Here is a 20,705-nt window from a genome sequence, read left to right as displayed (position 1 = left end):
CCAATGCTGGACGAAGACGAACCTTGATTTTCGGCACCACAGCACTCGCACTTTAGCACATTTCGATCTGTTCCTTTTGTGGAAGGCAGAAGGTTGCCACAATCGGTACAAAAGACAAGGGATCCGATAGCTGCCATTATGAGCAACCGTTTTCGTTTTTGGATGTGTTGACGATAGACTTGGTTTTTTCTGCTGCCTCAACAAGTTTGGTAAATTGAGGCAGGTGGTGCAGGTGGAAAAGTATTTATGGGTCCAACGACCCTTATTCTACCTTTGATTGGCTGGATCAGAAGCAGCCCAATGCGGACTGGCGGCAGAAGAAAATCACGCTGACTGGTCAACCAAGGCACCTACCAAACCGGATCGGGAGTTCTGCCTGGGGATTGCTTCACGGTTAGCGCATTTGCTTCCTCGATTGCCTGGCTGCTCATACAACCCAACAAAATCGACCACCGATGCGATCACATTGATAGCTCCCGTCGCATCAGCCGGTACTCTAAGACACCTAAGAAAGATCAGCAGGAGGGGTGGTGCCCAGTCCGACCTGGTCGCTTTCTGCAGGCTGCGACGCTCAACGAGCGGCGTTCGCTGTTCCCAAGATCGCCCCTGCGTTTGCACCTTCGATGCGCCATTGCCTGGCAGCTCATCCGGCCCGCAATGCCAGCTGGCAGACAGCCGTAACAAAGACGACCAACAGCAGTCTTTTACTCTGGCACAATGAATGGTCCTCAGAATGGCCTCAGCAGCCGACGGGAGGAAGCTAACATAGCTGCTACAATCTCTCGCCCGTTGACTCTGCAACAAGCTCTCCCATACTCGCCACAGACATCAACGGTCCCTTTTATTCCTTGTACGCGGCTGCGTTTGATTTTGTTGCATATCAGCTCGACTAACTTCATGGCAGACATTATCCCCGACCCCTCCATCGGCTCTGGTTCGCCCGCCGAACCCGTCTCTGGCTTGTTTCCTCGACAAGAGTTTGACAATCTGAACAACGAGGCGGCAACTGGGCAGGACCAACAATTGAAGAGTGTCAAGCAAGCTGTTGACTTCGTCCTTCACGACATGAAACCTGCACAACGCACACAATAGTATGTTTTGCAGTTGGTTCTGCGATCAAGCCCACTGGCCCCTAACGTCGTCCCACAGCAACTTCCGATCTGTCCCGCGTGGTCGGACGAGATCTACGTCGAAAAAGTCAGTCACAAATGGCCTCACTCCTGTAGCGCAGGCTGTACACGATCGAGTCGAGACGTACTTCAGAGCGAGCAAGAACAATGTCAAAACCGACAAAGCTGTCAACGGCTTCACCACATCGCACACTCACAAATTATCAGACAATGGTGACAAGACCCCGGAAAAGCCCCCCAAGATTACTACGGAGAAGAAGACGCCAAACGCGACAAGACAGGCAGTCATAAACAACGTCGAAGTAGCTGAGTCGAACCCTGTTAAAGTCGAGATCGCTATCACAGCTTCGAAGAATTTTGACCCGTCTGCGTATGAAGATGGCGACTCTTTCATGCGGTCTGCGGAAATAAGCTCTGTCCCCTTGAAGAAGGCAGCATCACCCCCTCCTCCACAAGTCGATGAAATCATAGTGGCCGAATCGGAGCCGGCTGGAGGCTTACGCATTGAATTTCCCAGCCTGAGTGGAAGAGATGAGTATGCTGACGTCACAATTGCCCCTGATGCGCCTAGCAACTTGTCAGCGCGTAAATATGGCAATACTCAAGGAGGACAAGACTTTGTCGGTTCTGGCCTTGACCAGCGCCAACGTGGGGAAGCTGCACTCGACGCTCTGGAGTCCCAGCTTCGCACCATATTCTCAGCTGTTGGATATGCGTTCGCAATGGAGCCAGGCTACGACCATATTGTGAGGCTGATGCCAGACCAAGAAGTTGCCATGACCGCTGGAACCCACCAAAAATTGCACGTCGCAATTCAAAAAGCTGTTGACTTGCGAATATTCGACAAAGTCCCTGTGGAAAATCTCCTACAAATCATCAAGCTCAGTGAAACTAGTCTCAAATATATGGATATCATCGATATTCACATTGACGAAAGCTGGGACGACGCGGCTGCAGATTCCTGGGTTACACAGCTTGCAGAAGTTGAGACAGCCATGAAGGCTGCGAGAACATGTCTTCGAATTTTGTCTGGTGGCCGCGAGGATAAGCAATTATACGCGGAAGCCATGATTCTCAGATGTGTTAATCTCTGCAAGTCTGTCACTGAGGACATCGTCATGCCGCTTGTGGAACTTGGAAGCACCGGCACCGGCGCAGCCCTCTTCAAGCTTTTGTTCAAGCATAAAAAGACTCTGTCAACAGTATTTGTTACGTGCCAAAAGCTGTTCGCGTTGATGGCAGAGCTGATCGCCAAGATTGAGCTTTCAGAGACGGCATCCAATACTCTAGAGTACACAGCCTCGAAACTTATCTTTGTCGAGAATGCGCACGTCGAACGTGAGTCAGTTGTTGGGGTTCAAAAATTCGACGGCATTCGATCAGTGGCCATGGATATTCTCTGCCAAATCTTCGTCAATAAGCCAGCACAGCGGCAGGGTATCATTGACGACATTCTCACATCACTGGAGAAGCTCCCTGTCGGCAAACAAAGCTCCAAACAGTTTAAATTAGCTGATGGAGGTAGCATCCAGCCTGTTTCTGCCCTCATTATGCGGCTAGTCCAGTCCAGCTCTGGAAAAGTCGATCAAAGTGGCGAGGGTCGCCGAGCGGCTCTGCTGAGAGATCTAGATGGAGATGTGGAGGGTGAGCCTGTCACCACTGAAGCAACTTCTAGGCAGGGACAGGCAGTATCTTCGTTGACCAGCGATGACCATGCTTCGCAGCAGCATGCAATTGCTATTCAAGAGCTGGACACGATATCGAGTCCCCTGTACGATACGGCCACCCGAAACGCCTCTTACGTGATCAACTTCATCGTGAAGCGGGCTATTGGGTCCACGAAATCGGGAGACACGCCTTATCGTAACCTCTTGGATCTCTTCGTCGAGGATTTCACCGTTTGCCTTGACTCCCCTGATTGGCCATGCGCTGAGCTGCTTCTGCGTCTCCTCATGCTGCGGATGGTACAGTTGTTTGAAGGTCAAAAGACGGCTGTCCCTGCCAAGAATATGGCACTTGAGTTACTAGGCTCTATGAGTGCGGCCATCTCGCGCCTGCGCTCCCACGTCAAACGCACCGCCACCAATTTTGAAGGTGCAGACGCGGATGAAATGTCACGCTATCTTGCTGATCTTGCCATCCATATTCTGGAGCAAAAGAGTCAAGCAGAACATCTGGTTGCTTGGGCAGGGCCATTTCGTGCCGTGCTCGAGTACTTGCAAAGTCGCAGCACAGAGGATCAGCATCTGGCTAGTGCTGTGGCCTTTGTCATCACAGACTGGGCGAATAGGACACACACTGCATATGATTCGATCAAAGATGAAGAAATTGAACGAGACAGTGAGCTTGGTCGCTTGGCTTACCGACTTCGGAAGATGGTTGCAGATCGCAAATGGCTTGCTAGCGAGTATACCTTCAAAGCAATTAGCGCCGCCCAAGCGAAGCTTGCATTTTCAATCATTCTATTACGGTCCACGCTCTGCGAGTCATTTGGCAAGATTCTCAACATTTTGCTGGGCTCCATGGCAAGCGACCAAGCGACTGTCCGAAGCAAGAGCCTCAAGAGCGTCAACCAAGTTCTGGAGACGGACCCCTCTATCCTCGACGGAGACTCTAGCGTCATTCAACTAATTTTGGAATGCTCCAGTGACTCTTCGACTCAAGTCAGAGACTCTGCCTTGGGATTGCTCGGTAGCTGTATCACGATGCGTCCAGCTCTTGAACCGTCCTTGACACCAAAAATTATTGACCGTTTCCAGGACGCTGGCGTTGGAGTACGAAAACGTGCGATGAAGCTGGCTCGAGATATTTACTTGCGCAACAAAAATAAGGGCATTCGTTGTGCTATCGCAAACGGCCTGCTCCGAAGGGTCCAGGATCCAGATGAGGGTGTGCGAGACCTGGCTCGACAAATGATCGAGGAGGTGTGGTTTGCTCCCTTCTACTCGAATGACGGAACAACCGCCTACCAAACCGCAATCACGGAGCATGTGGCCCTCATTATTCAAACTGTCAAAACAGGAACCGCCACTGAAGTCCTTGACAAAGTCTTCCAGACCATTCTTCGGCCCAATAATAAATCACTGGAAGGCCCATTTTCGGTATGCTCGAAGTTGGTCTGTGATATGTTTGATCTTCTCGACAATCCGGACTCTGAAGAATCCTCAGGACCGTCAGGCAGAGATGCGCTTCAGGTTCTCACCATATTTGCGAACGCAGATCCAAAACTTTTCAATTTTGAACAGATTCGACTTTTGAAGCCTCAACTAGCGAGCTTCTCTGGCCAAGAAGAGCTGGCTGCGTTCCGCGCAGTCACCGTCATTTACAAGAGGGTGCTTCCACAGATTTCTACTGTTCACTCGCAATTTCTGGGAGAAGTGCGCAAGCAGCTTCTCCAAGGTGTTGGAAAAATCTCATCTAGAGGCGCGCTTGATGACCTGATTGCGTGTGCCAAGGTTGTCTGCGATTTGCTGAATGACTTTAGCCCAATGGCCAACCTGGTTGCCTCCAGTCTGGTCGGCATTCAGAAAATTGCAGCGGCTCCTCTAGATCCAAAACGCCTCAATATTCTCTGCGCCTACGCGATTATTGTTGGCAACGTGGCGAAGCACTGCGACTTGGATCAACAAATCGAGATTTTCAAGGCAAGATTTCAAAAGTGGCAGGGCGATTCGGTGCCACGCTTGATTGTGGATATCGTATCCCCCTTCACCAATCCCCAACAACCGCTCGAGGCGAGGAAAGCAGCGCTGGAAGCCATTGGATTAGTTTGCCAGTCTTGGCCACGGAACTATGTACTAGCTAAAGTTTATACGGCGTTCCAGCAAGTTTTCCAGGACCAAATACCCATGTTGGAGACTATGATTCTCAGATCCTTCAAAGAGTTCCTTATGGGAGAAGAACGCCGATCGGAGGCTTCTACTCAAGCTGCCGCAGCTGGCGGGAAACGCGAACTTACAGTAATGGGTGGCACCACTTTCGATGATGTTGCTAGCGCTACAACGCATAGATTCCTAAAGGACTTCACCCGCATAGCGCTCTCCAGCCAGGATGAATATGCATTCCTGGCTATGGAGGTTTTGGGAAGTATCAATCGCCAAGGTCTCACGCATCCCAAGGAAACTGGTGTCACTCTGATAACGCTGGAGACATCAGCCAACAAAAAGATTGCGGAATTGGCCTTTATGGAGCACAGATCGCTGCACGAGAAACATGAGACAGTGCTAGAGCGAGAATACGTCAAGGCAGTACAATCAGCCTTCAACTACCAGCGCGATATTGTCAAGGAAGCCCATGGTGCCACGACAGATCCCTTTCAAGCAAAGCTACACTTGCTGATGGAGGTGTTAAAAATCAGCAAATTGAAGAACAAGCAAAGATTCCTGGAGAAGCTCTGCTACCAAGTTGACTTTGACCTGAACAAACTCAATGCGAAGAGCGGCGTCCCAGAGCATGTTGGCTTTGCCCGGTTTGTTGTGGACAACCTTGCTTTCTTCGACTACTCGACCATCGGTGAAGTGCACACGACGGTGAAGAGCCTTGAGAAGATTGTTACTACAACCGGCGCTACTGTTGCCCAAGCGATTGAGTCGGAGATTTTCAATGTACGCATGGACTTGGATGCACCGACTGCCACAGGAGAAACCTCAGGCGATGCCGAAGGTGAGCCAGCCGATATTGCAGAAGCTCCAGTTGTGGGTGCAGATGTAGATCCGGCCCGCTTCCGCCAACTCGCATCTGCATCCGTGATATTGCTCATGCTTTGGGAGGCTCGCACTTATTTACGAAAGCTGTACAATATGGGAACCAGCCGACATGACAGCAAAGCGAAGCTTCTGGCCAAGGATCTCAACAAAACGCCGACCAAGGTCCAGGGTGTACATGGGGATAAGATCTGGGAAGAGTTGGCCGCTCACGAAACAGGCTACGACACGCTGCAAGGCATGGGTGCCAAGTGTCAGACTCTGATTGAGCTGATGAATGTGGACAAAGAATTCAAGGTTGCAGAAGACGACGAACAGGCGGATATGGATGCAGCGGGTACTGCAAGTGAAGGGGAGGACGATGGCGAAGGCGGTGAGAGAGGACGGAAGAGGAAAGGGGGGCCTACGCCTGGCGGACGAAAGAAGCGTCCTCGATCGAACTCGCAGCCGCGGAAGAGAGGGCGGCCGCGCCTGTCAAGTATTGAGGCAGACGATGAGGAAGGCGACGCATCCTGGCTTTAGTTGTATGGGCTGGCGCATTTATGAGTGGTATATATGGGACCGGCGCCTTTTATTCTGTTTTATGTTGTGTTTTGGGGGTTTGAAAATCGGAAGAGGCGTTGCTGGCAAAGACTTTTGCTATATTTGGAGCTTGGTGAGGCGAGAAGCCTGGGAAAAACGGCGTTTACATTCGGATACATACCCATGTGTTACTATGGTAGAGACGCATTTTGCTGCAATCAAGCAAGATTTTTACGATGGCTATGAGTAATACAATTGCTACCTTTGTTTTATTTTGCAATTAAGCGTACTGGGCCAGCTACTTGGTCGATGTTGGGCAGCTACAGAAAAGGCGAGCACGGCAGCGATATGCTTGGTGCTCGGTACATAAAGAATGGCCTATGACGACACGATGTGAGGCGGCCCAGCTGAGAACAAGGACAAGACTGGAATAACGAAGTATCCGTACCCCGGTCTTCCTTTGTCTGGCTCTCTTGTTGGCTCTGAATAAGCGTATTATGGCTCTCGAATGCTATTGACCGGCCCTAGTCTTTGGAATGGTGTAACCTTTGAATTGTTTCTTGGTTGAGCAATTCCAGGCATCAATTCCAGGCTGCACTCCCTGCATCTGCCCTTGTTACCTAGTTACGCCACTGGTCACTTGTCAGGTTACAGAAGCACCGGTACCTCGCCTTCTGCCTTCTCAAGCCTGCCGCCTGGTATCATCCACTGAGATGGATTGGCGCATGACAGATTGCATACTGGCCAAGCCTCAACGAGCACGCACGACATGAGATTGTTTATTATTAACTAGTGGAACAAAGGGGACAAAGGGAGGCGACAATGTTGGAGGCCGCCTGCTGCCCTGATGCTGTGCCTGCCCAGGCTACACGTGGAGAGATGTAATTTGGCGGAAGCACCAGTCTCGAGTAGCCTCGGGCTTGGGCCGCCTTTCCTTAGGGTTGTTGGTGGTGACTGGCGGCAGTTGAAGCCTAAAACTAGATCACTAATTAACGTTACCGGCCGGTATTACAGAGTACAAAGGCTAGTACATAGCAGCCTAATGATCCGTGATTGAAGGACAGGGAGAAGCGAGGATTGCGAGGCCACTGCATTCAGCTTGTTTGCGCGTGTCTCTCAAATACCAGCTGTTTCCCATTTCCCATCTTTCTTGCCATCTCTTAGTTATTGCTCATCTTTCATTGTCGAATTCGGCTCAGTCAGTCCCCGCGACCTATCCCTTGATCCATCCAAACTTTCTTCCACGCGCTACTTTTCTGGGAAAGGCGCAGATTGGCGACAAGAAACCTAATAAGTAGCAGAACGTGCCCCCTTGGCCCCAAGAAGCGCAACGAGGCGTGACCGGTTCATCGTCGTCTTTTACACATACACTCTCACACAGCGTAATCTTGGGTTGTGCTGGGCTATACTGGTAAGCTGACGACAAGTCACAACGGCTTCTCAACAGTGTTTTCCTCAAAAGAGGAAGTCTTTCGCCAGGCCGCATACGCCATCTGTCACGCTTCTGAGCCGGGGGTAGAACCCGGTCGCGATTCCTACTTGGTGCGCTGCTGCGCCTCCGCGCTATCAAAACAGTGTCTACCCAAAGGGAGGAAGCGAAGCAGTGGCAGATGAGGCCGCCGGCGGGCTGCACCATATCTACAAATTACACGGGAGGGAATTTTCATCGCTAACGGGAGTTTGCGAAACAGATTTGTTCTTCTTTCTTTCCCGCTCTTTGTTGGATTTTTTTCAACGCCAAGCTGTCGGTCTCAGCTGCCGGTGATCGATCTCTTGGAACTTCTTGGCCTGCGGCTTTACCCCTTTCCCGGCACCCGCTCACTGAGACTGCCAAGCTCACTCACCAGACTTATTACTCATCCCCCACCACTGAAACCAAACAATGAGCTGTAAGTTGAACGTTTCATCCATGTCATCTATCCCCTCTCCCTTTCACGCACGCACAAACATGGGCACGAGCCTACCGAGGTTTCATGGATGCAAGACGGCCCGTGGCCTGCCTTGCGCGTCCTGGATCGATTCATTTGAATGAGCACACGGCAGTGCAATGAATGAATGACGGGCCCAGTGGCCCACCCACGGGCCACAATGATGAGAGCCGCTAAACACTATCCACCTCCCGGAACCTGCTTGGCTCCAAAACGCCTCCATGCCTCCATGCCAGCAATGCCACACAACTGCGGATAGCTAGGTCGCATCTCCATCCATCTATCCGTTGCCGTTGGAGGCACCTCTCCATTCTCCATCTCACCCACACTTCTTCGGAGCTGACACCACGCAACGCAACGGGGCTTGGCTGTCCAACTGACCAAGACCGCTTCGCCCTCGCTCGCCACTTGCTCCACGTCGTCCGTCATCCTCACCTCACTTCCCACCGTTGCATATCTTTCAGGTGCTACCGCCCTTTTTTTGCGATACCTCACCAACTCACCCATTGGCCCCCGTCCTACCTGCACAGTACCTCTCCAATGTCCTTATAGCAGAGACCGTTTTCCCTACACAAGCGCGGCCCCATGGTCCCATACACCATCCGCGCACATTGTTCTCGATACGCCAGACGCTGACCGTGCTCTTGCCAAATGTCAGTCAATACATACAACATCAGGCGCAAGGCGCACAACGTCAGTCGCTCCAGCACCGATCAGACCTGGAATCCGTTTCGCCGTGTCGCCTGGAAACAAAACCGCAGAGGCACATGGGCGCACGACAGCAACACCCGCGATCTCGAAGCCGACGCCGACGGACCCCGTCTCACCCACGCCCAAACCGCGCCTCAGCAAACGACACATTCGTCCACGGCCGACCCGACCCGGGATCCGGAGCTCACTCAAGTCACTGAGGAGCGATCAATCGGCAACGACCATGGCGCAACGAACGGCTTGGCCCCTGCCAGTGCTGCCGCCGTCAGAAACCGTAAACCCGGGGATGAAGCTTTGAAAGCCGTCAACAGTCACCAGGACGAAGACGAGGACGTCAAAGAGAGAAAGGCGGCTAAGCCGAACGCGCTGTATCGTCCCGTTCATCCCAAACAGCCGTTCACGCTTGGCAACCAGATAAAGCGCACAATCTTTGGCTCTTGGATCAACCTTTTGATCATTTGTGCTCCCGTTGGCATTGCTCTCAACTACGTCCCCAGTGTTAGTCGAACCGTCATCTTCGTCGTCAACTTCATCGCCATCATTCCGCTCGCTGCTATGCTGAGCTTTGCTACCGAAGAGATTGCCCTGCGTACTGGTGAGACGTTGGGAGGTCTCATCAATGCCACATTTGGCAACGCTGTTGAGCTCATTGTCGCCGTTATTGCTCTTATCAAGGGCGAAATTGTCGTCGTGCAGACGTCGCTCGTTGGATCTATTCTCTCCAATCTGTTGCTGGTCATGGGCTTTTGCTTCTTCTTTGGCGGTCTGCGCCGTACCGAGCAATATTTCAACACCACTGTCGCGCAAACCGCTGCATCTATGCTCGCCCTTGCCGTCGCCTCGGTCATTGTGCCGACCGTCTTTGAACTCAAGACCAAGGCAGATCAAAATGAAATTGCGAAGCTGTCGCGCGGTACCGCCGTCATTCTGCTTCTGGTGTACTTTGCCTATCTGTTCTTCCAACTCCATACCCATCTCGATGTCTTCAACGAACAAAGCCAAAAGGTTGCTGCAAGGCCGTGGACTCATGGGCATACTCTTAAAGAGGGCTTCTCTCACATGCCTGGTGCCAGTGCTTTCAGGCGCGGCCATGGTACTTCCAGCCAAGAAGAGCAGATCCTGGCTGCGGCGCCAGTCGAGAACCAGGAACTCTCCCAAGAGGAGGAAGATGAGGACGAGGAGGATCCTCAGCTGCACTTTTATGTTGCCATTGCCACACTCCTTATCTCTACTGTTATTATCGCGCTTTGTGCCGAATTCATGGTCGACTCGATTGACCATCTGACCAAAACTACAGCTCTGCGAAAAGAGTTTGTCGGCCTCATTCTGCTGCCTATTGTCGGTAACGCTGCCGAACACGCCACTGCAGTGACGGTTGCCATCAAGGATAAGATGGATCTTGCTATTGGTGTTGCCGTTGGATCTAGCATGCAGGTGGCTCTATTCCTCATCCCCCTCCTCGTTATCATCGGCTGGGGCCTCGGAAACGAGTACATGGACCTTAGCCTGGACGAGTTCCAAGTGGCCGTCATGTTTGTCGCTGTGCTCCTCACCAACTACCTGATTGGTGATGGCAAGAGTCACTGGCTGGAAGGTTTCTTGCTGATATGCCTTTACGCCATTATTGCCACCTGTTCATTCTGTATGTTTCTACCCCGATCTAAGCGAGAGTCAGGTTTCCTGAAACTAACACTTGCGCACAGTTTATCCCGACGACGCTAGCGATGGCCGCACTGGCTAAGACGTGCAAGGGCTGCTGCTATCAGCCCCGAAATTTCTCTTTTGCTTTCAGGTAACCACTAGGGATATGCTTGTTCTATATTCTCAAACTATTTCCGTTGCAGCTGCACACTTTTGGCTTGCGGTACGCCGAAAGCTCAAAATTTCATGTATCATACAACCAATACCTTGGCATATGTCTCTATCTAATCACAAAGATCTTTTAAAACTTTTGCTTCTCTCACGACGTATGGAAGCTGCGCCTTTAAGCAGATATGCCCGTCAGCTCGTTCTCGCATACCTGCATTAATAACACTATTTATGCTAGCCGTTAAAAGAATGACTTGTATCTTTTTCGGATTCAACTTTGAAACTGCCAATCTGCTTGTGCTGCCAAACTCAGCTTTGAACGTGAATAAGTCCTCGAAAATGAGGCCGTATGTGGACTGGGCAGTGTTTTATTAACTACCTAGTGCCCATTGCTAGAAGCTAATATTACCTAGGAGGTAGGTAGGTTCTGGTCAACGCTACGACGACAACAGCCACCCCGCATATAAACCTACCTAGGTAGGTCCATAGGTAGGTAGGTAGGTGGGTAGCTAGTTGACTCAAACTTCCTAATTACACTTAACCTTCCTCGGTCAAACTCACATCACACGATTCAAAATGTCGCTTTCGAAATTGCCGCCACGACCTGTTCGAAATCTTGTCGGAAAAGTCGCCATAGTCACCGGGGCCGGAGCAGCCGGCAGTGACCTAGGCAACGGCAGAGCCATTGCCTTGCTCCTTGCCGAGGACGGCGCTTCTGTAATATGTGTTGACCGTGACGAAACCCTGGCCCAGAGAACCGTAGAGATGATACAGGAGCAAGGCAGTGGCTCCGGGGTTGCTTTCCGGGCCGATGTTACCTCGGATGACGATTGCTCGCAGTGCGTCTCGCGAGCCATGGCAGAGTACGGCCGGCTTGACATTTTGGTGAACAATGTCGGGATTCTGGGACCCTCTGGAACCGCGGAAAACGTTGATATAGCAGCATGGGCAAAAGGTCTAGAAATCAATGTGACGAGCATGATGATTATGGCCAAGCATGCTATTCCTGCCATGCTGAAGAATGAAGCTGGCGAAGGTGGCATCAGAGGCAGCATCGTCAACATGGGCTCGGTTGCTGGTCTGCAAGGAGGGACACAGAGCTTGCTCTATCCCACCAGCAAGGGTGCCGTGGTAAATATGACGCGGGCAATGGCAGCAAATCATGGCCAAGACGGCATCAGAGTCAACTGCGTATGCCCAGGCAAGTCGCCCGACTCGCCGCCGCATTTTCCCCATCTCACATTGCTGCAGGAATGGTCTATACCCCGATGGTATACAATGCCGGCAGTGGCATGTCCCAAGAAATGCGAGAAGCCCGACGCGATCGCAGCATTCTGAGAACCGAGGGCAACGCGTGGGATGTTGCCAGCGCCGTTCGATTTCTGGCGGGAAATGAAGCGCGGTGGATTACTGGAACAATTCTCACGGTCGATGCTGGGGCAACCTGCGCAGGTTTTATCCCCTTGAACCACTAAATTGTGAACTCTCGAGTGTTGCGTCGTTGTCTTTGTAACTATTGGGCAGGATAACAACTCATGACTCGTCCGCTGCAGGGAACTGTCAAACAATTGGGTATGATGAACCTGTGCGCTCTTCAAGATAACTAGATACAAGCCCACAAAATGCACAAGTCAAGCAGACAGTCTTTCAAGTCATCGGGCGGGTTTGAAAACAAACTTGGTTCGGGGCCTGGGGGTGGCGCCACTAATAACTACTGTTGGCGTCTGGGCACCATTAGCTCTGACTTTTCATCAACATCTCATCACTCTGTGGCCATGTAGGACACAATCGTCACGCCCGCATTGGTCTATTGAGCTCCAAGTCTACCCGGCGGGCAAATCGGCCCCTTTCTTACTGGCGCGTATCAAGCATGGACCAGAAAGCTGGCCCAGCGCCGGTCAAGGGTACGATGCCCTCATTTTGCACTACACGAGCAGCCCCGCTAACGGCTTGTCGCAGGCTGTAGTACATGCACCAAGCGACGCATCCGGTGTGACGGCGGCCGGCCAACCTGCTTCAAGTGCGAAAAAAAGGGCCTCGAATGCCCAGGCTACGGCCCGCGGCTGCGATGGGCTGACGGCATGGCGATTCGAGGCAAGCTCAAAGGCCGGCTGCCGTTCGCGCAGCAAACGAAGAGCCAGTTGCAGGCCGGTCCAGCGGCTACCTCCCAGGAACTTATGCAGCGGATGATGCCTACCTCGTCGCCTGACATGCTCCAAACGACACTTAGTAATTCGCTGCCGCAGTTGATTGAATACTATGACAAGAACTTGGCCGGCCTGATGGTCTGGGTCGACTCGGCGGAAAACGCCTACAGGCGGACGGTCCTGCCGCGGGTGACCAATACACCTGGACTCAGACTTGCCGTGGCGGCATTCGCCTCGCACCACGGGTCTTCTCGCTTTCAGCATGCCATGGAGCTGTTCCCTGAAGCAGCCCGCGATGCGTGCCTCGGCATGATCCATACTCGCGTGCAGGATATGACGAGTAGGCTGACCAATGGAGTCGAGCTTGACAGCCAAACAGACATTGCAGATGCAGAATGGATGCTGGCCTGCATTCTCATGATTGCGTGCTATGAAATGTCCAACTCTCAGGCGTCTGCTGCCGAAGGACATAGGCTCGCAGCCAGAACCCTGGTCAACGTGTTTGGTAGTAAAAGGGGCTATAGCAACGGACTCTTTGCATTTCTTCGAAATCAGCTTGCCATCTACGACGTGCTGGTATCGACAACCTCGTTTAGTATAGAGGATATAAGAAACACGATTATGCCAACGCCGGGTTCCGAGAACGTCTTGTTCGCCGACTACCTAACCCATCTTCACCAAGTTACCCTCGCCTCAAGGTATCCATCGCCAATACCAGAAGAGGTAGATGCCTTGATTACCGGCGTGGACTTTGCGCCTGATTCGATTCGTGCAAGATTTACACAAGCCAGGGGCGCCACCCTAATTGCAGCGGGACGACTGGGTGTCGAGAAAGCGGTCATGCGGCAAGACTTTGTTCGCTTGGTGGATGTCTACCATTACGCTGCTGTCCTGTATTCCTACCGCTGCCTCGGCTATGCCACTACCGACAATATGGATTGGCAACCCACGGTGAACAAGCTATTTGCGCAGCTTCTTCGCTTTCAATACCCTGGCATATGCATGCAAAACCTGCCGTGGCCCATTTTTGTGGCTGGAACGGAATGTTGGGGGGATGCGCGGCGGCAACAAACAGTTCGCGAACTTCTCGGCAACATTCTTGCTGCCACTAATTTCCGTCATTACGAGGGGGTCTTGGGATTTTTAAACGCATTTTGGTCCGGAAACCAGCCGGACTGGAGACCACTGGCCAAGGACCTGCAAGTAAAAGGATTCCGGATCTTGGTGATTTGAAGGCCTGGAATAATCCACGCTATTCCCTTTTATTGAAAATAGTGTTCTATTTATTTACCGTTTCGGCATCGTTGACGCCGAAAATCACCTTCATCGGGTCCTGATACTTGTACAAGCCCAATGCTGGTGGCAGAATCCCATATCCAAGAAGCCTAAGCAGCTGCGGGGAAAAGTTACGCTCCTTTGCCACATCAGGAGGCAATTCCAAATATTGGTTTTCCTCCTGGCGAAGCGTTCCTTTACACATGAAGAGACCAATGGTCTCGCGGGCCTCGTCGGCGGTCACGTTTGCGCCGCCCGCGTGGTAGACGTTGCCCAGGAAGATGGCGGCATCGCCAATCTCCAACTCGGCAGGAAGGGCCTCTTCATCAAGAGGGCAGCGGTCCGGGCCCCAAAGATGGCTTTTCGGGATAATGATGGTTGCGCCATTCTCCTTGGTCGTCTTTGTCAACGCCTGGCCAACTTGTCAGCAAGATTCATCATCACTTGGGTGTGGCGGGAGGTACCGTCACACAGCCCATCATGACAGGCATGTCGCAGTTGCGGGTATGATAGTCGGCGTCGTCTCTGTGCATCGACTGCTGGGTGCCGCCAGGCTCGACGCGAAACCCAACCATGGTTGTGATTTGCGGCTTCCCAGTCACATGCAGCTGCTTCTGGCCTTCCCAGTACGTGTACCGGCTCGTGAGCATCTGGTTTACGACGCCAAGGAAGAGCGGATTGACAGCGAGCTCAGCGCAGGCGTCGGATTTGGCCAAGATGCTGTACGCACGCTTAGTTGTCGTGGGGAAGAAGCCGGACGGGTCCACGCGATCCGTGTCAAAGGACGACTTGAGGTCTGCTCGAATTTGCTGGCATAATTCCCTGGACACGAGGTTCTTCACAATCACCGCCCCGTCCCTTTCCAGAATGGTTTTCAGAGCTTCCGGGGTGATGCTGGGATCGGTTGCGTAGACTGTGGTGAGCTCCTTGCCAGCTTCAGTAGGAAAGGGCTTACCCGCCTGGTGCTCTGCGCAGCATGCCATATCGAGTCGATGAGGAGTCTTCAATGGATAGTTGAACAGTTCTACATCTCGCAAAAGGGAAGAAATGTACCGTTTTTATATAGTACAGATCATTGCGTAGTGTTCCATGAACCTTCAGCAACCCCCCTGACTTTGTCTGCCAAAAATGGACATACGAGTGAGAAAAGTGAACAAAAGCCACACAACTGGTCAGTTTTATGCCAAAACCGCCTTGGCAGAGTTGACAACCAAAGATGTTTCTCCATATGCGTGTGGGGAAAAGGTTGTTGGTGCTGTGGGCGCCGATTCTCGGCAACTAGTTTCTCAGTCCAAGTACCCAAAGTGGCAAAGTCTAGATGAGTTCTCGCCGGGACTACTAGTTCAAGAGCAATCGCGTTTCGGAAAATGACGAGGATTGGTGGGCCACTTCAAAGCGTGGCGAAACTACCATTGGAAAGCTTCCATTTCCAAGCATGTCGAACAGTCACCAGATCAGATAGACGTATAAGCTGGAGCGGTGAGAAGTCCCAACCCCTTGTCCCCCGAAACACTTTTGATTTGCGAGGTAAGCTGCTAAGCCTACCTAGCTGCCTGACCTGTGAAATTGAAGGTGAAATTGAATTGGGCCGCCACAGTCCCCGCCAAGATAGATGTACTTGTCGTCGCCGTTGTTGTCACTTTGGGAATGCTTTGCGATGCTTATTATTAGGTTTAGTTGCTGCGTGCTGTCAACAAGGACGTTTTGCGCTCGGTCGCCGTACGAAACGAGTTTCCTTCTTGTTGGGAGTGGAGATGGCCCGGTGTGTTGACCTTGATATTGGCACAAAGTGAAGAAGCATCACAGTGAAGAAGCATGGATTTCCAGCGCCGAGCATAGCAATGACAAGAGGCATGCGCAGATTAGAAAGCCGCGAGATGAGATCGAGCAGGTTTCCAGGCCGGGAAATCGATGCGGGGTCGTGTAATAACGACGTTGTGTGGCCAGTCAAGATACAATGACCAAGGCCAAGGCATACAGTCGGACGGCGGCTCGCTTGACGGTACAGATTCTCTTGTTCAGGGTACTTCGGTATGGAGCTCTCGTCGGTGCAACGTCACAGAGTAGTGACGATGAACAGATCGATAGTCCTACCGATGGTGACCTCTTTCTTGTCTTTGGATCTCTGTGAAGGACAATCAACAACAGTACAATCACTCTGTCTACTCTGCTGCTGGAGTGATGGGGTCCAAAGCCTGCAGCCTGAGTTTGTTGGGTCGGTAACAGGACCAATTTTTTGTGCACCAGCCCCTTACCTCTTTCCGACTGCGGCTTGATATGAGAGGGCAGGATTGATGTGCAGGGTGGAAATAGGTTTGCGATGGAGATAGATGCTGGGATGCTCTGGGAAGAGAGCGGCTATCCGCCAAATCGCCCCAGCGAACACGCAGACAGGGCAGCGGGGTGCTTCAGTGGACTGAGCGCCTCTTTCCGGGGCATTTAGTGGGCACGGCACCATCGATGCAGAATCCCAGCGCTGGGCCAGGCAAACTATCCCCGACCTCATTCATCCTTGACCACTTGAGACGATCCGGGAATGCGTCATTTGTACCGAGTACTCCGTACAGAAGAGAGATAAAAAGCACAGCCATTTCTAGCGCCTACCTCCTCGGGGACAATCACGTTACCGTGTTCCCGTAGCCTCGCCAGCCCAGGTGCACACAAGATGAAAACAAAGGCCAAGCCACCAAGGACCCTGCAGCCACGATCGCCGCGCCAACGATACTAAAACGATCTAGCCTGGACGTCATCGTCATCGCAGGTAGCAGCCCGCAGTTGGCAGCCCATCCATCGTCCCAACCCTTTCTCGTATTTGGCGGCTTTGTGCCGCTACAGGGCTGCCCATTTTCCTAGATGGTGCCAGGGTTGGAACAGCGCAAAGACCCTCGGGAAAGGAAGCACTGGGAAATTTACGTCACATCTCGAAAAAATAACAACAACAACAGCAATAATAACAACAACAGCCAGATAGATGGCAACACACAACCCGCAGTCTTCTCGCCAAATTTCCAAGACACGTGCGCGTTTGCTACGGGGCTTGCACGTCGCTCTTGCCTGTCCTAGGCAACCCAAACTTCATTTATAGACCGAGTATCGTCCTCTCAATTCTACCAATCCATCATCGCCACTCATACTTGTTCTTCTTTGCATTTTCAACGTCTCTCGCTCCCCATTTTACCAACACACCACAAACTCCCACCTGCAACTGACACTCAGAATGAAGACTGCTGCCCTCGCCAACTTCACCCTGGCCTCTGCCATGGCCGTTTCGGCCCAGAACTACCAGTCCAAGCCCTTCAACATTCAGATCATCTCCGAAGACGCCAATGTCAACAGCCAGTACATCGGCGCATGCCACTCTGGTGCCGCTATCGAGAGCCTCTGTCTCACGACCCGCCCTGTCACCATGCACCTCAACTCGACCAGCGAGCGGGACCCCGACGGCGGTCTTCTGACTTGGCTGCTGCCCTCCAGTATGTTGACAGAATACCCATCGATTACCCTACAGAACCAGATCTGACAAGCCCCCCTTCCAGACCCTCCTGTTGACTCGGCCATGCGACTGGTGCTTAACCCCTCGTCGAATGTCGCGCAGGCCGTCTTCTACCCTGGCCCCAGCGGCGGCGAATACGTCAAGTTTACCGACGACAAGTTGGTCCTCTTGTCTAACGTCGACGACACTAAAGTCCCCATCGAGGCCGGCAATACCAAGGCCTTTCAGAGATGGTTCATATGCGACTCTTACTACAGTTCCTACCGTTACAAGACCCTCAGCTGGGTCTACGGCAACGCCCCGCCCCAGAACCCAACCTGCGTCAAGGTCTCGGTCCAGCGCAACTACGAGGAAGCGTAAAGTGGTAGCGACAAGAATGCCTTCGTGACTGATGGTGGATTCCTTGGCCAGGCTGACGTGTAATGGCAGCTGTGTAAAAATTGTACCATAATGAGCGATGAATTCCTATTGAATCATTTTTATAAACATCTACCTCCTATCAGTCCTCGATGCTCCCGTATTTATGGAGAAATCTGTTCAACCTCAGTGACACTGTCAAAAAGTCCTCCAAATCATCTAGTTCAGTCCAGTGAAACACCAGTATTTACAAGCATCTCCTTCAGCTCGGTGTCGCTGTCAGATTACTTGCATGGAAGGAACCCTGATCTTGCCGCGCTCTACTCAATCATCTGCAGTAGTTCATCAAAACTCTTAACCTGCTGGAAAAGATTCTTCAACGGAGTAAAGAGTGGCGCCCCTTTGCCCTCGCAGCCCGCGACTTCGACCTTGCTTCCATCGCGGCCAGCGTACAACTTGGCTAAATCGCACCACCACCACCCCTCGCACTTGTCCGGCTCCTTGATCTAGAATAGAGTCAGCAAAAGTCTACAATGATCATAGGAAAGCCACACTGACCTCGGGAACTGCATCGCAATCCTTCATCTTGCAAAGAGGATACATGGTAATAAACTGGATTGCCTCGGCCTCAAAGATGTCATTCGTGTAAGTGATAACTTTGATGCCTTCGACTTCCAGGCCGGTTTCCTCGCAGGTTTCTCGCACAGCGCAATCGAGGATCTCCTCGCCGTAATCCATCTTTCCACCTGGGAACTGCAATGTGCCTGATGGAAAGTAATTTTTAGCTTTCCCGAATCTGTTCACTGCACCACAACATACTTACCAGCTCCGTGGCTGCCCTTGCGTACGCCGACTAGCGCCTTCCCCTCTTCATTGAGGATGATGCAGGAGACGCCAGCACGGGGAGTACTGTTTCGTGGGTATTTTTCGACCATGTTGCGTAAATTTCTTATATCGAAAGATTTAGCCGTGTGGATAGACGCTGAAGTAGTACTAGACGCTGAAGTAAAACCCAACTAGGATATGCTTGCTGTTCCGAGGTGAAGATGGTGGGGGATATGCCCGTCTTATATGAGTTTCCAAAAGTGGGGTGCAGGAGACGTTCACCTTGTCATGTCGCCTGCCTAGCAATGAGTTGTAGCACGAATAGTGTTTGTCATGGAAGACAAAATACGCGATACTTCTGCCTAATTCTGGAACGGATTTAATTGCTCAGATATTGTGGTACAGGGCAGGACCAGCGCCACGTGGTTGACAGCTACAACTGTTGCCTATCATACTCTTGGCTTACAATCACACGGCGCGAAATAGGATCCCAAAGAAATGCACTGCCACTATCTTGATCCATAAAATTCGATTTGATTCACCTCTGATGTCCATTCTTGAATATTGTGCGAGTGTGATGAACGAAATACGCCTAATGCACTGCCCGTTCTGCCCAGCCGCACTACGACGCTCGAGTGCCGGAACAAGGCAGCAGGCGTGAGGGCTCTGGTTGATGTTACACAAAACGCCCATTAGGCACCCCAATTTGAAAGAATGTGACACGCCAGAAAGTGGTGGTACGTCGACTTGCTCTCAATGACATACACGTCAGACGGGAGGTTGTGTATTGGCAACGGCGATGACTCGCTGGAGCGAGATCGGGGGCGCAAAGGCCACAGCGTGAAGCCTACAGAGAAGGTGGCTGGGCTTGGTCGCGCAGGGAATGCTGGCCGTTCTTTGTTTGACAGATCGTCTGGACATGGATGCCTGTTAAGAAAGCCTTGGCCGTTGGCAAAATTAACACTGCCGTGTTGACAATACGCAGGTCGCACCAGTACTCATCTAGCTGGCGCACTCAAAGAATTAGCTACTGTCTTTCCAGGGAGCATCAACACAGCCTCCGGTTAAGGATCAATCCTAGTGTATGTCAGTCTCCACGCCACTTCCATTCTTGTTGTGTCTTGTGTTCCCGCCTTCGAGAAAATCAACATGTACTTCTCTCACAGTCGCCAGAACATTGAAGCCCACAGTGCCGATCTTGATCCTTGAACCGACTTCAACAGCCCACTGGACGCCATCTTTCCTCTGAACCATCCAACAGCAGATCTGAGGAAGATGGAAAACATGTTTGAGAAGCCTGCTCGCGTGGTGCCAGAGTGAAGCCGGCTACCCCGTTAAGATTTGATGGTGATATAGAAGGCGGCCGTGGTGGCTCGCAGACGAATGGCGCCTCGGCCTTTGCAAAGCAACTCTCCAGCACTGCATCGTCCATTTTTTAAGATGGGAAAAAGAATTCATCCCTCGGTTGTCGTCCTAGTCGCTCGTCAAGTGAGTCCATGTTTTCGAGTATTGTATCTTGACACGTTGATAGAGTCTCGAAGCCTAGAATCATAGCGCCATAACCGGACGGTTGTCATCCTCCGTAAGTAATCGCATGAATATGTTATGTTTGTCTGGTCGTTGTGCAAGTTGGGGGAACTAAGAGCAAGGTGGATCTCCTACATGATGACTAAGCACAGAGATACGGCGGAGCTTTTTTTTTCCGGCAGGGCAGTGGCGGGACTCTGACTCACGTGAGTTTCGCCTCCGCCCACAACCATTTACCAAAATCCAAAAAACCCCATTGCGCCCAGCTCACCAACCGC

At 51.9% G+C, this 20,705-nt stretch overlaps 8 protein-coding genes across 8 annotated transcripts; 5 read left to right on the top strand and 3 right to left on the bottom strand.

Moving 5' to 3' along the window:
• Positions 1-717: 717 nt before the first annotated feature.
• Positions 718-6,355, top strand: CCM_07697 (sister chromatid cohesion protein Mis4, putative; the record flags this gene model as incomplete). The annotated part of the gene is made up of 3 exons (XM_006672837.1): positions 718-850; positions 905-1,091; positions 1,150-6,355. The coding sequence occupies 3 exons, from the start codon at positions 718-720 to the stop codon at positions 6,353-6,355; spliced, it is 5,526 nt and encodes a 1,841-aa protein (XP_006672900.1).
• A 2,579-nt stretch (positions 6,356-8,934) lies between these two features.
• CCM_07696 (sodium/calcium transporter, putative) lies at positions 8,935-10,735 on the top strand (the record flags this gene model as incomplete). The annotated part of the gene is made up of 2 exons (XM_006672836.1): positions 8,935-10,636; positions 10,698-10,735. The coding sequence occupies 2 exons, from the start codon at positions 8,935-8,937 to the stop codon at positions 10,733-10,735; spliced, it is 1,740 nt and encodes a 579-aa protein (XP_006672899.1).
• A 644-nt stretch (positions 10,736-11,379) lies between these two features.
• On the top strand, positions 11,380-12,278 carry CCM_07695 (tropinone reductase, putative; the record flags this gene model as incomplete). The annotated part of the gene is made up of 2 exons (XM_006672835.1): positions 11,380-12,004; positions 12,055-12,278. 2 exons carry the CDS (start codon positions 11,380-11,382, stop codon positions 12,276-12,278), a joined length of 849 nt encoding a protein of 282 aa, XP_006672898.1.
• Positions 12,279-12,673: 395 nt separating this feature from the next.
• Positions 12,674-14,183, top strand: CCM_07694 (Fungal transcriptional regulatory protein; the record flags this gene model as incomplete). Its single annotated transcript, XM_006672834.1, has 2 exons — positions 12,674-12,707; positions 12,763-14,183. 2 exons carry the CDS (start codon positions 12,674-12,676, stop codon positions 14,181-14,183), a joined length of 1,455 nt encoding a protein of 484 aa, XP_006672897.1.
• A 46-nt stretch (positions 14,184-14,229) lies between these two features.
• CCM_07693 (phytanoyl-CoA dioxygenase) lies at positions 14,230-15,208 on the bottom strand (the record flags this gene model as incomplete). Its single annotated transcript, XM_006672833.1, has 2 exons — positions 14,230-14,637; positions 14,690-15,208. 2 exons carry the CDS (start codon positions 15,206-15,208, stop codon positions 14,230-14,232), a joined length of 927 nt encoding a protein of 308 aa, XP_006672896.1.
• A 2,234-nt stretch (positions 15,209-17,442) lies between these two features.
• CCM_07692 (uncharacterized protein) lies at positions 17,443-18,078 on the top strand (the record flags this gene model as incomplete). Its single annotated transcript, XM_006672832.1, has 2 exons — positions 17,443-17,698; positions 17,762-18,078. 2 exons carry the CDS (start codon positions 17,443-17,445, stop codon positions 18,076-18,078), a joined length of 573 nt encoding a protein of 190 aa, XP_006672895.1.
• Positions 18,079-18,395: 317 nt separating this feature from the next.
• Positions 18,396-19,010, bottom strand: CCM_07691 (NUDIX domain, putative; the record flags this gene model as incomplete). Its single annotated transcript, XM_006672831.1, has 3 exons — positions 18,396-18,581; positions 18,634-18,839; positions 18,899-19,010. The coding sequence occupies 3 exons, from the start codon at positions 19,008-19,010 to the stop codon at positions 18,396-18,398; spliced, it is 504 nt and encodes a 167-aa protein (XP_006672894.1).
• A 399-nt stretch (positions 19,011-19,409) lies between these two features.
• Positions 19,410-20,332, bottom strand: CCM_07690 (uncharacterized protein; the record flags this gene model as incomplete). The annotated part of the gene is made up of 3 exons (XM_006672830.1): positions 19,410-19,566; positions 19,752-19,906; positions 20,129-20,332. The coding sequence occupies 3 exons, from the start codon at positions 20,330-20,332 to the stop codon at positions 19,410-19,412; spliced, it is 516 nt and encodes a 171-aa protein (XP_006672893.1).
• Positions 20,333-20,705: the final 373 nt, after the last annotated feature.

This window comes from Cordyceps militaris (genome assembly GCF_000225605.1).
Source record: "Cordyceps militaris CM01 unplaced genomic scaffold CCM_S00006, whole genome shotgun sequence".
NCBI classification, from domain to species: Eukaryota; Fungi; Ascomycota; class Sordariomycetes; order Hypocreales; family Cordycipitaceae; genus Cordyceps; species Cordyceps militaris.
This window is presented reverse-complemented; position numbering and strand designations above follow the sequence as displayed.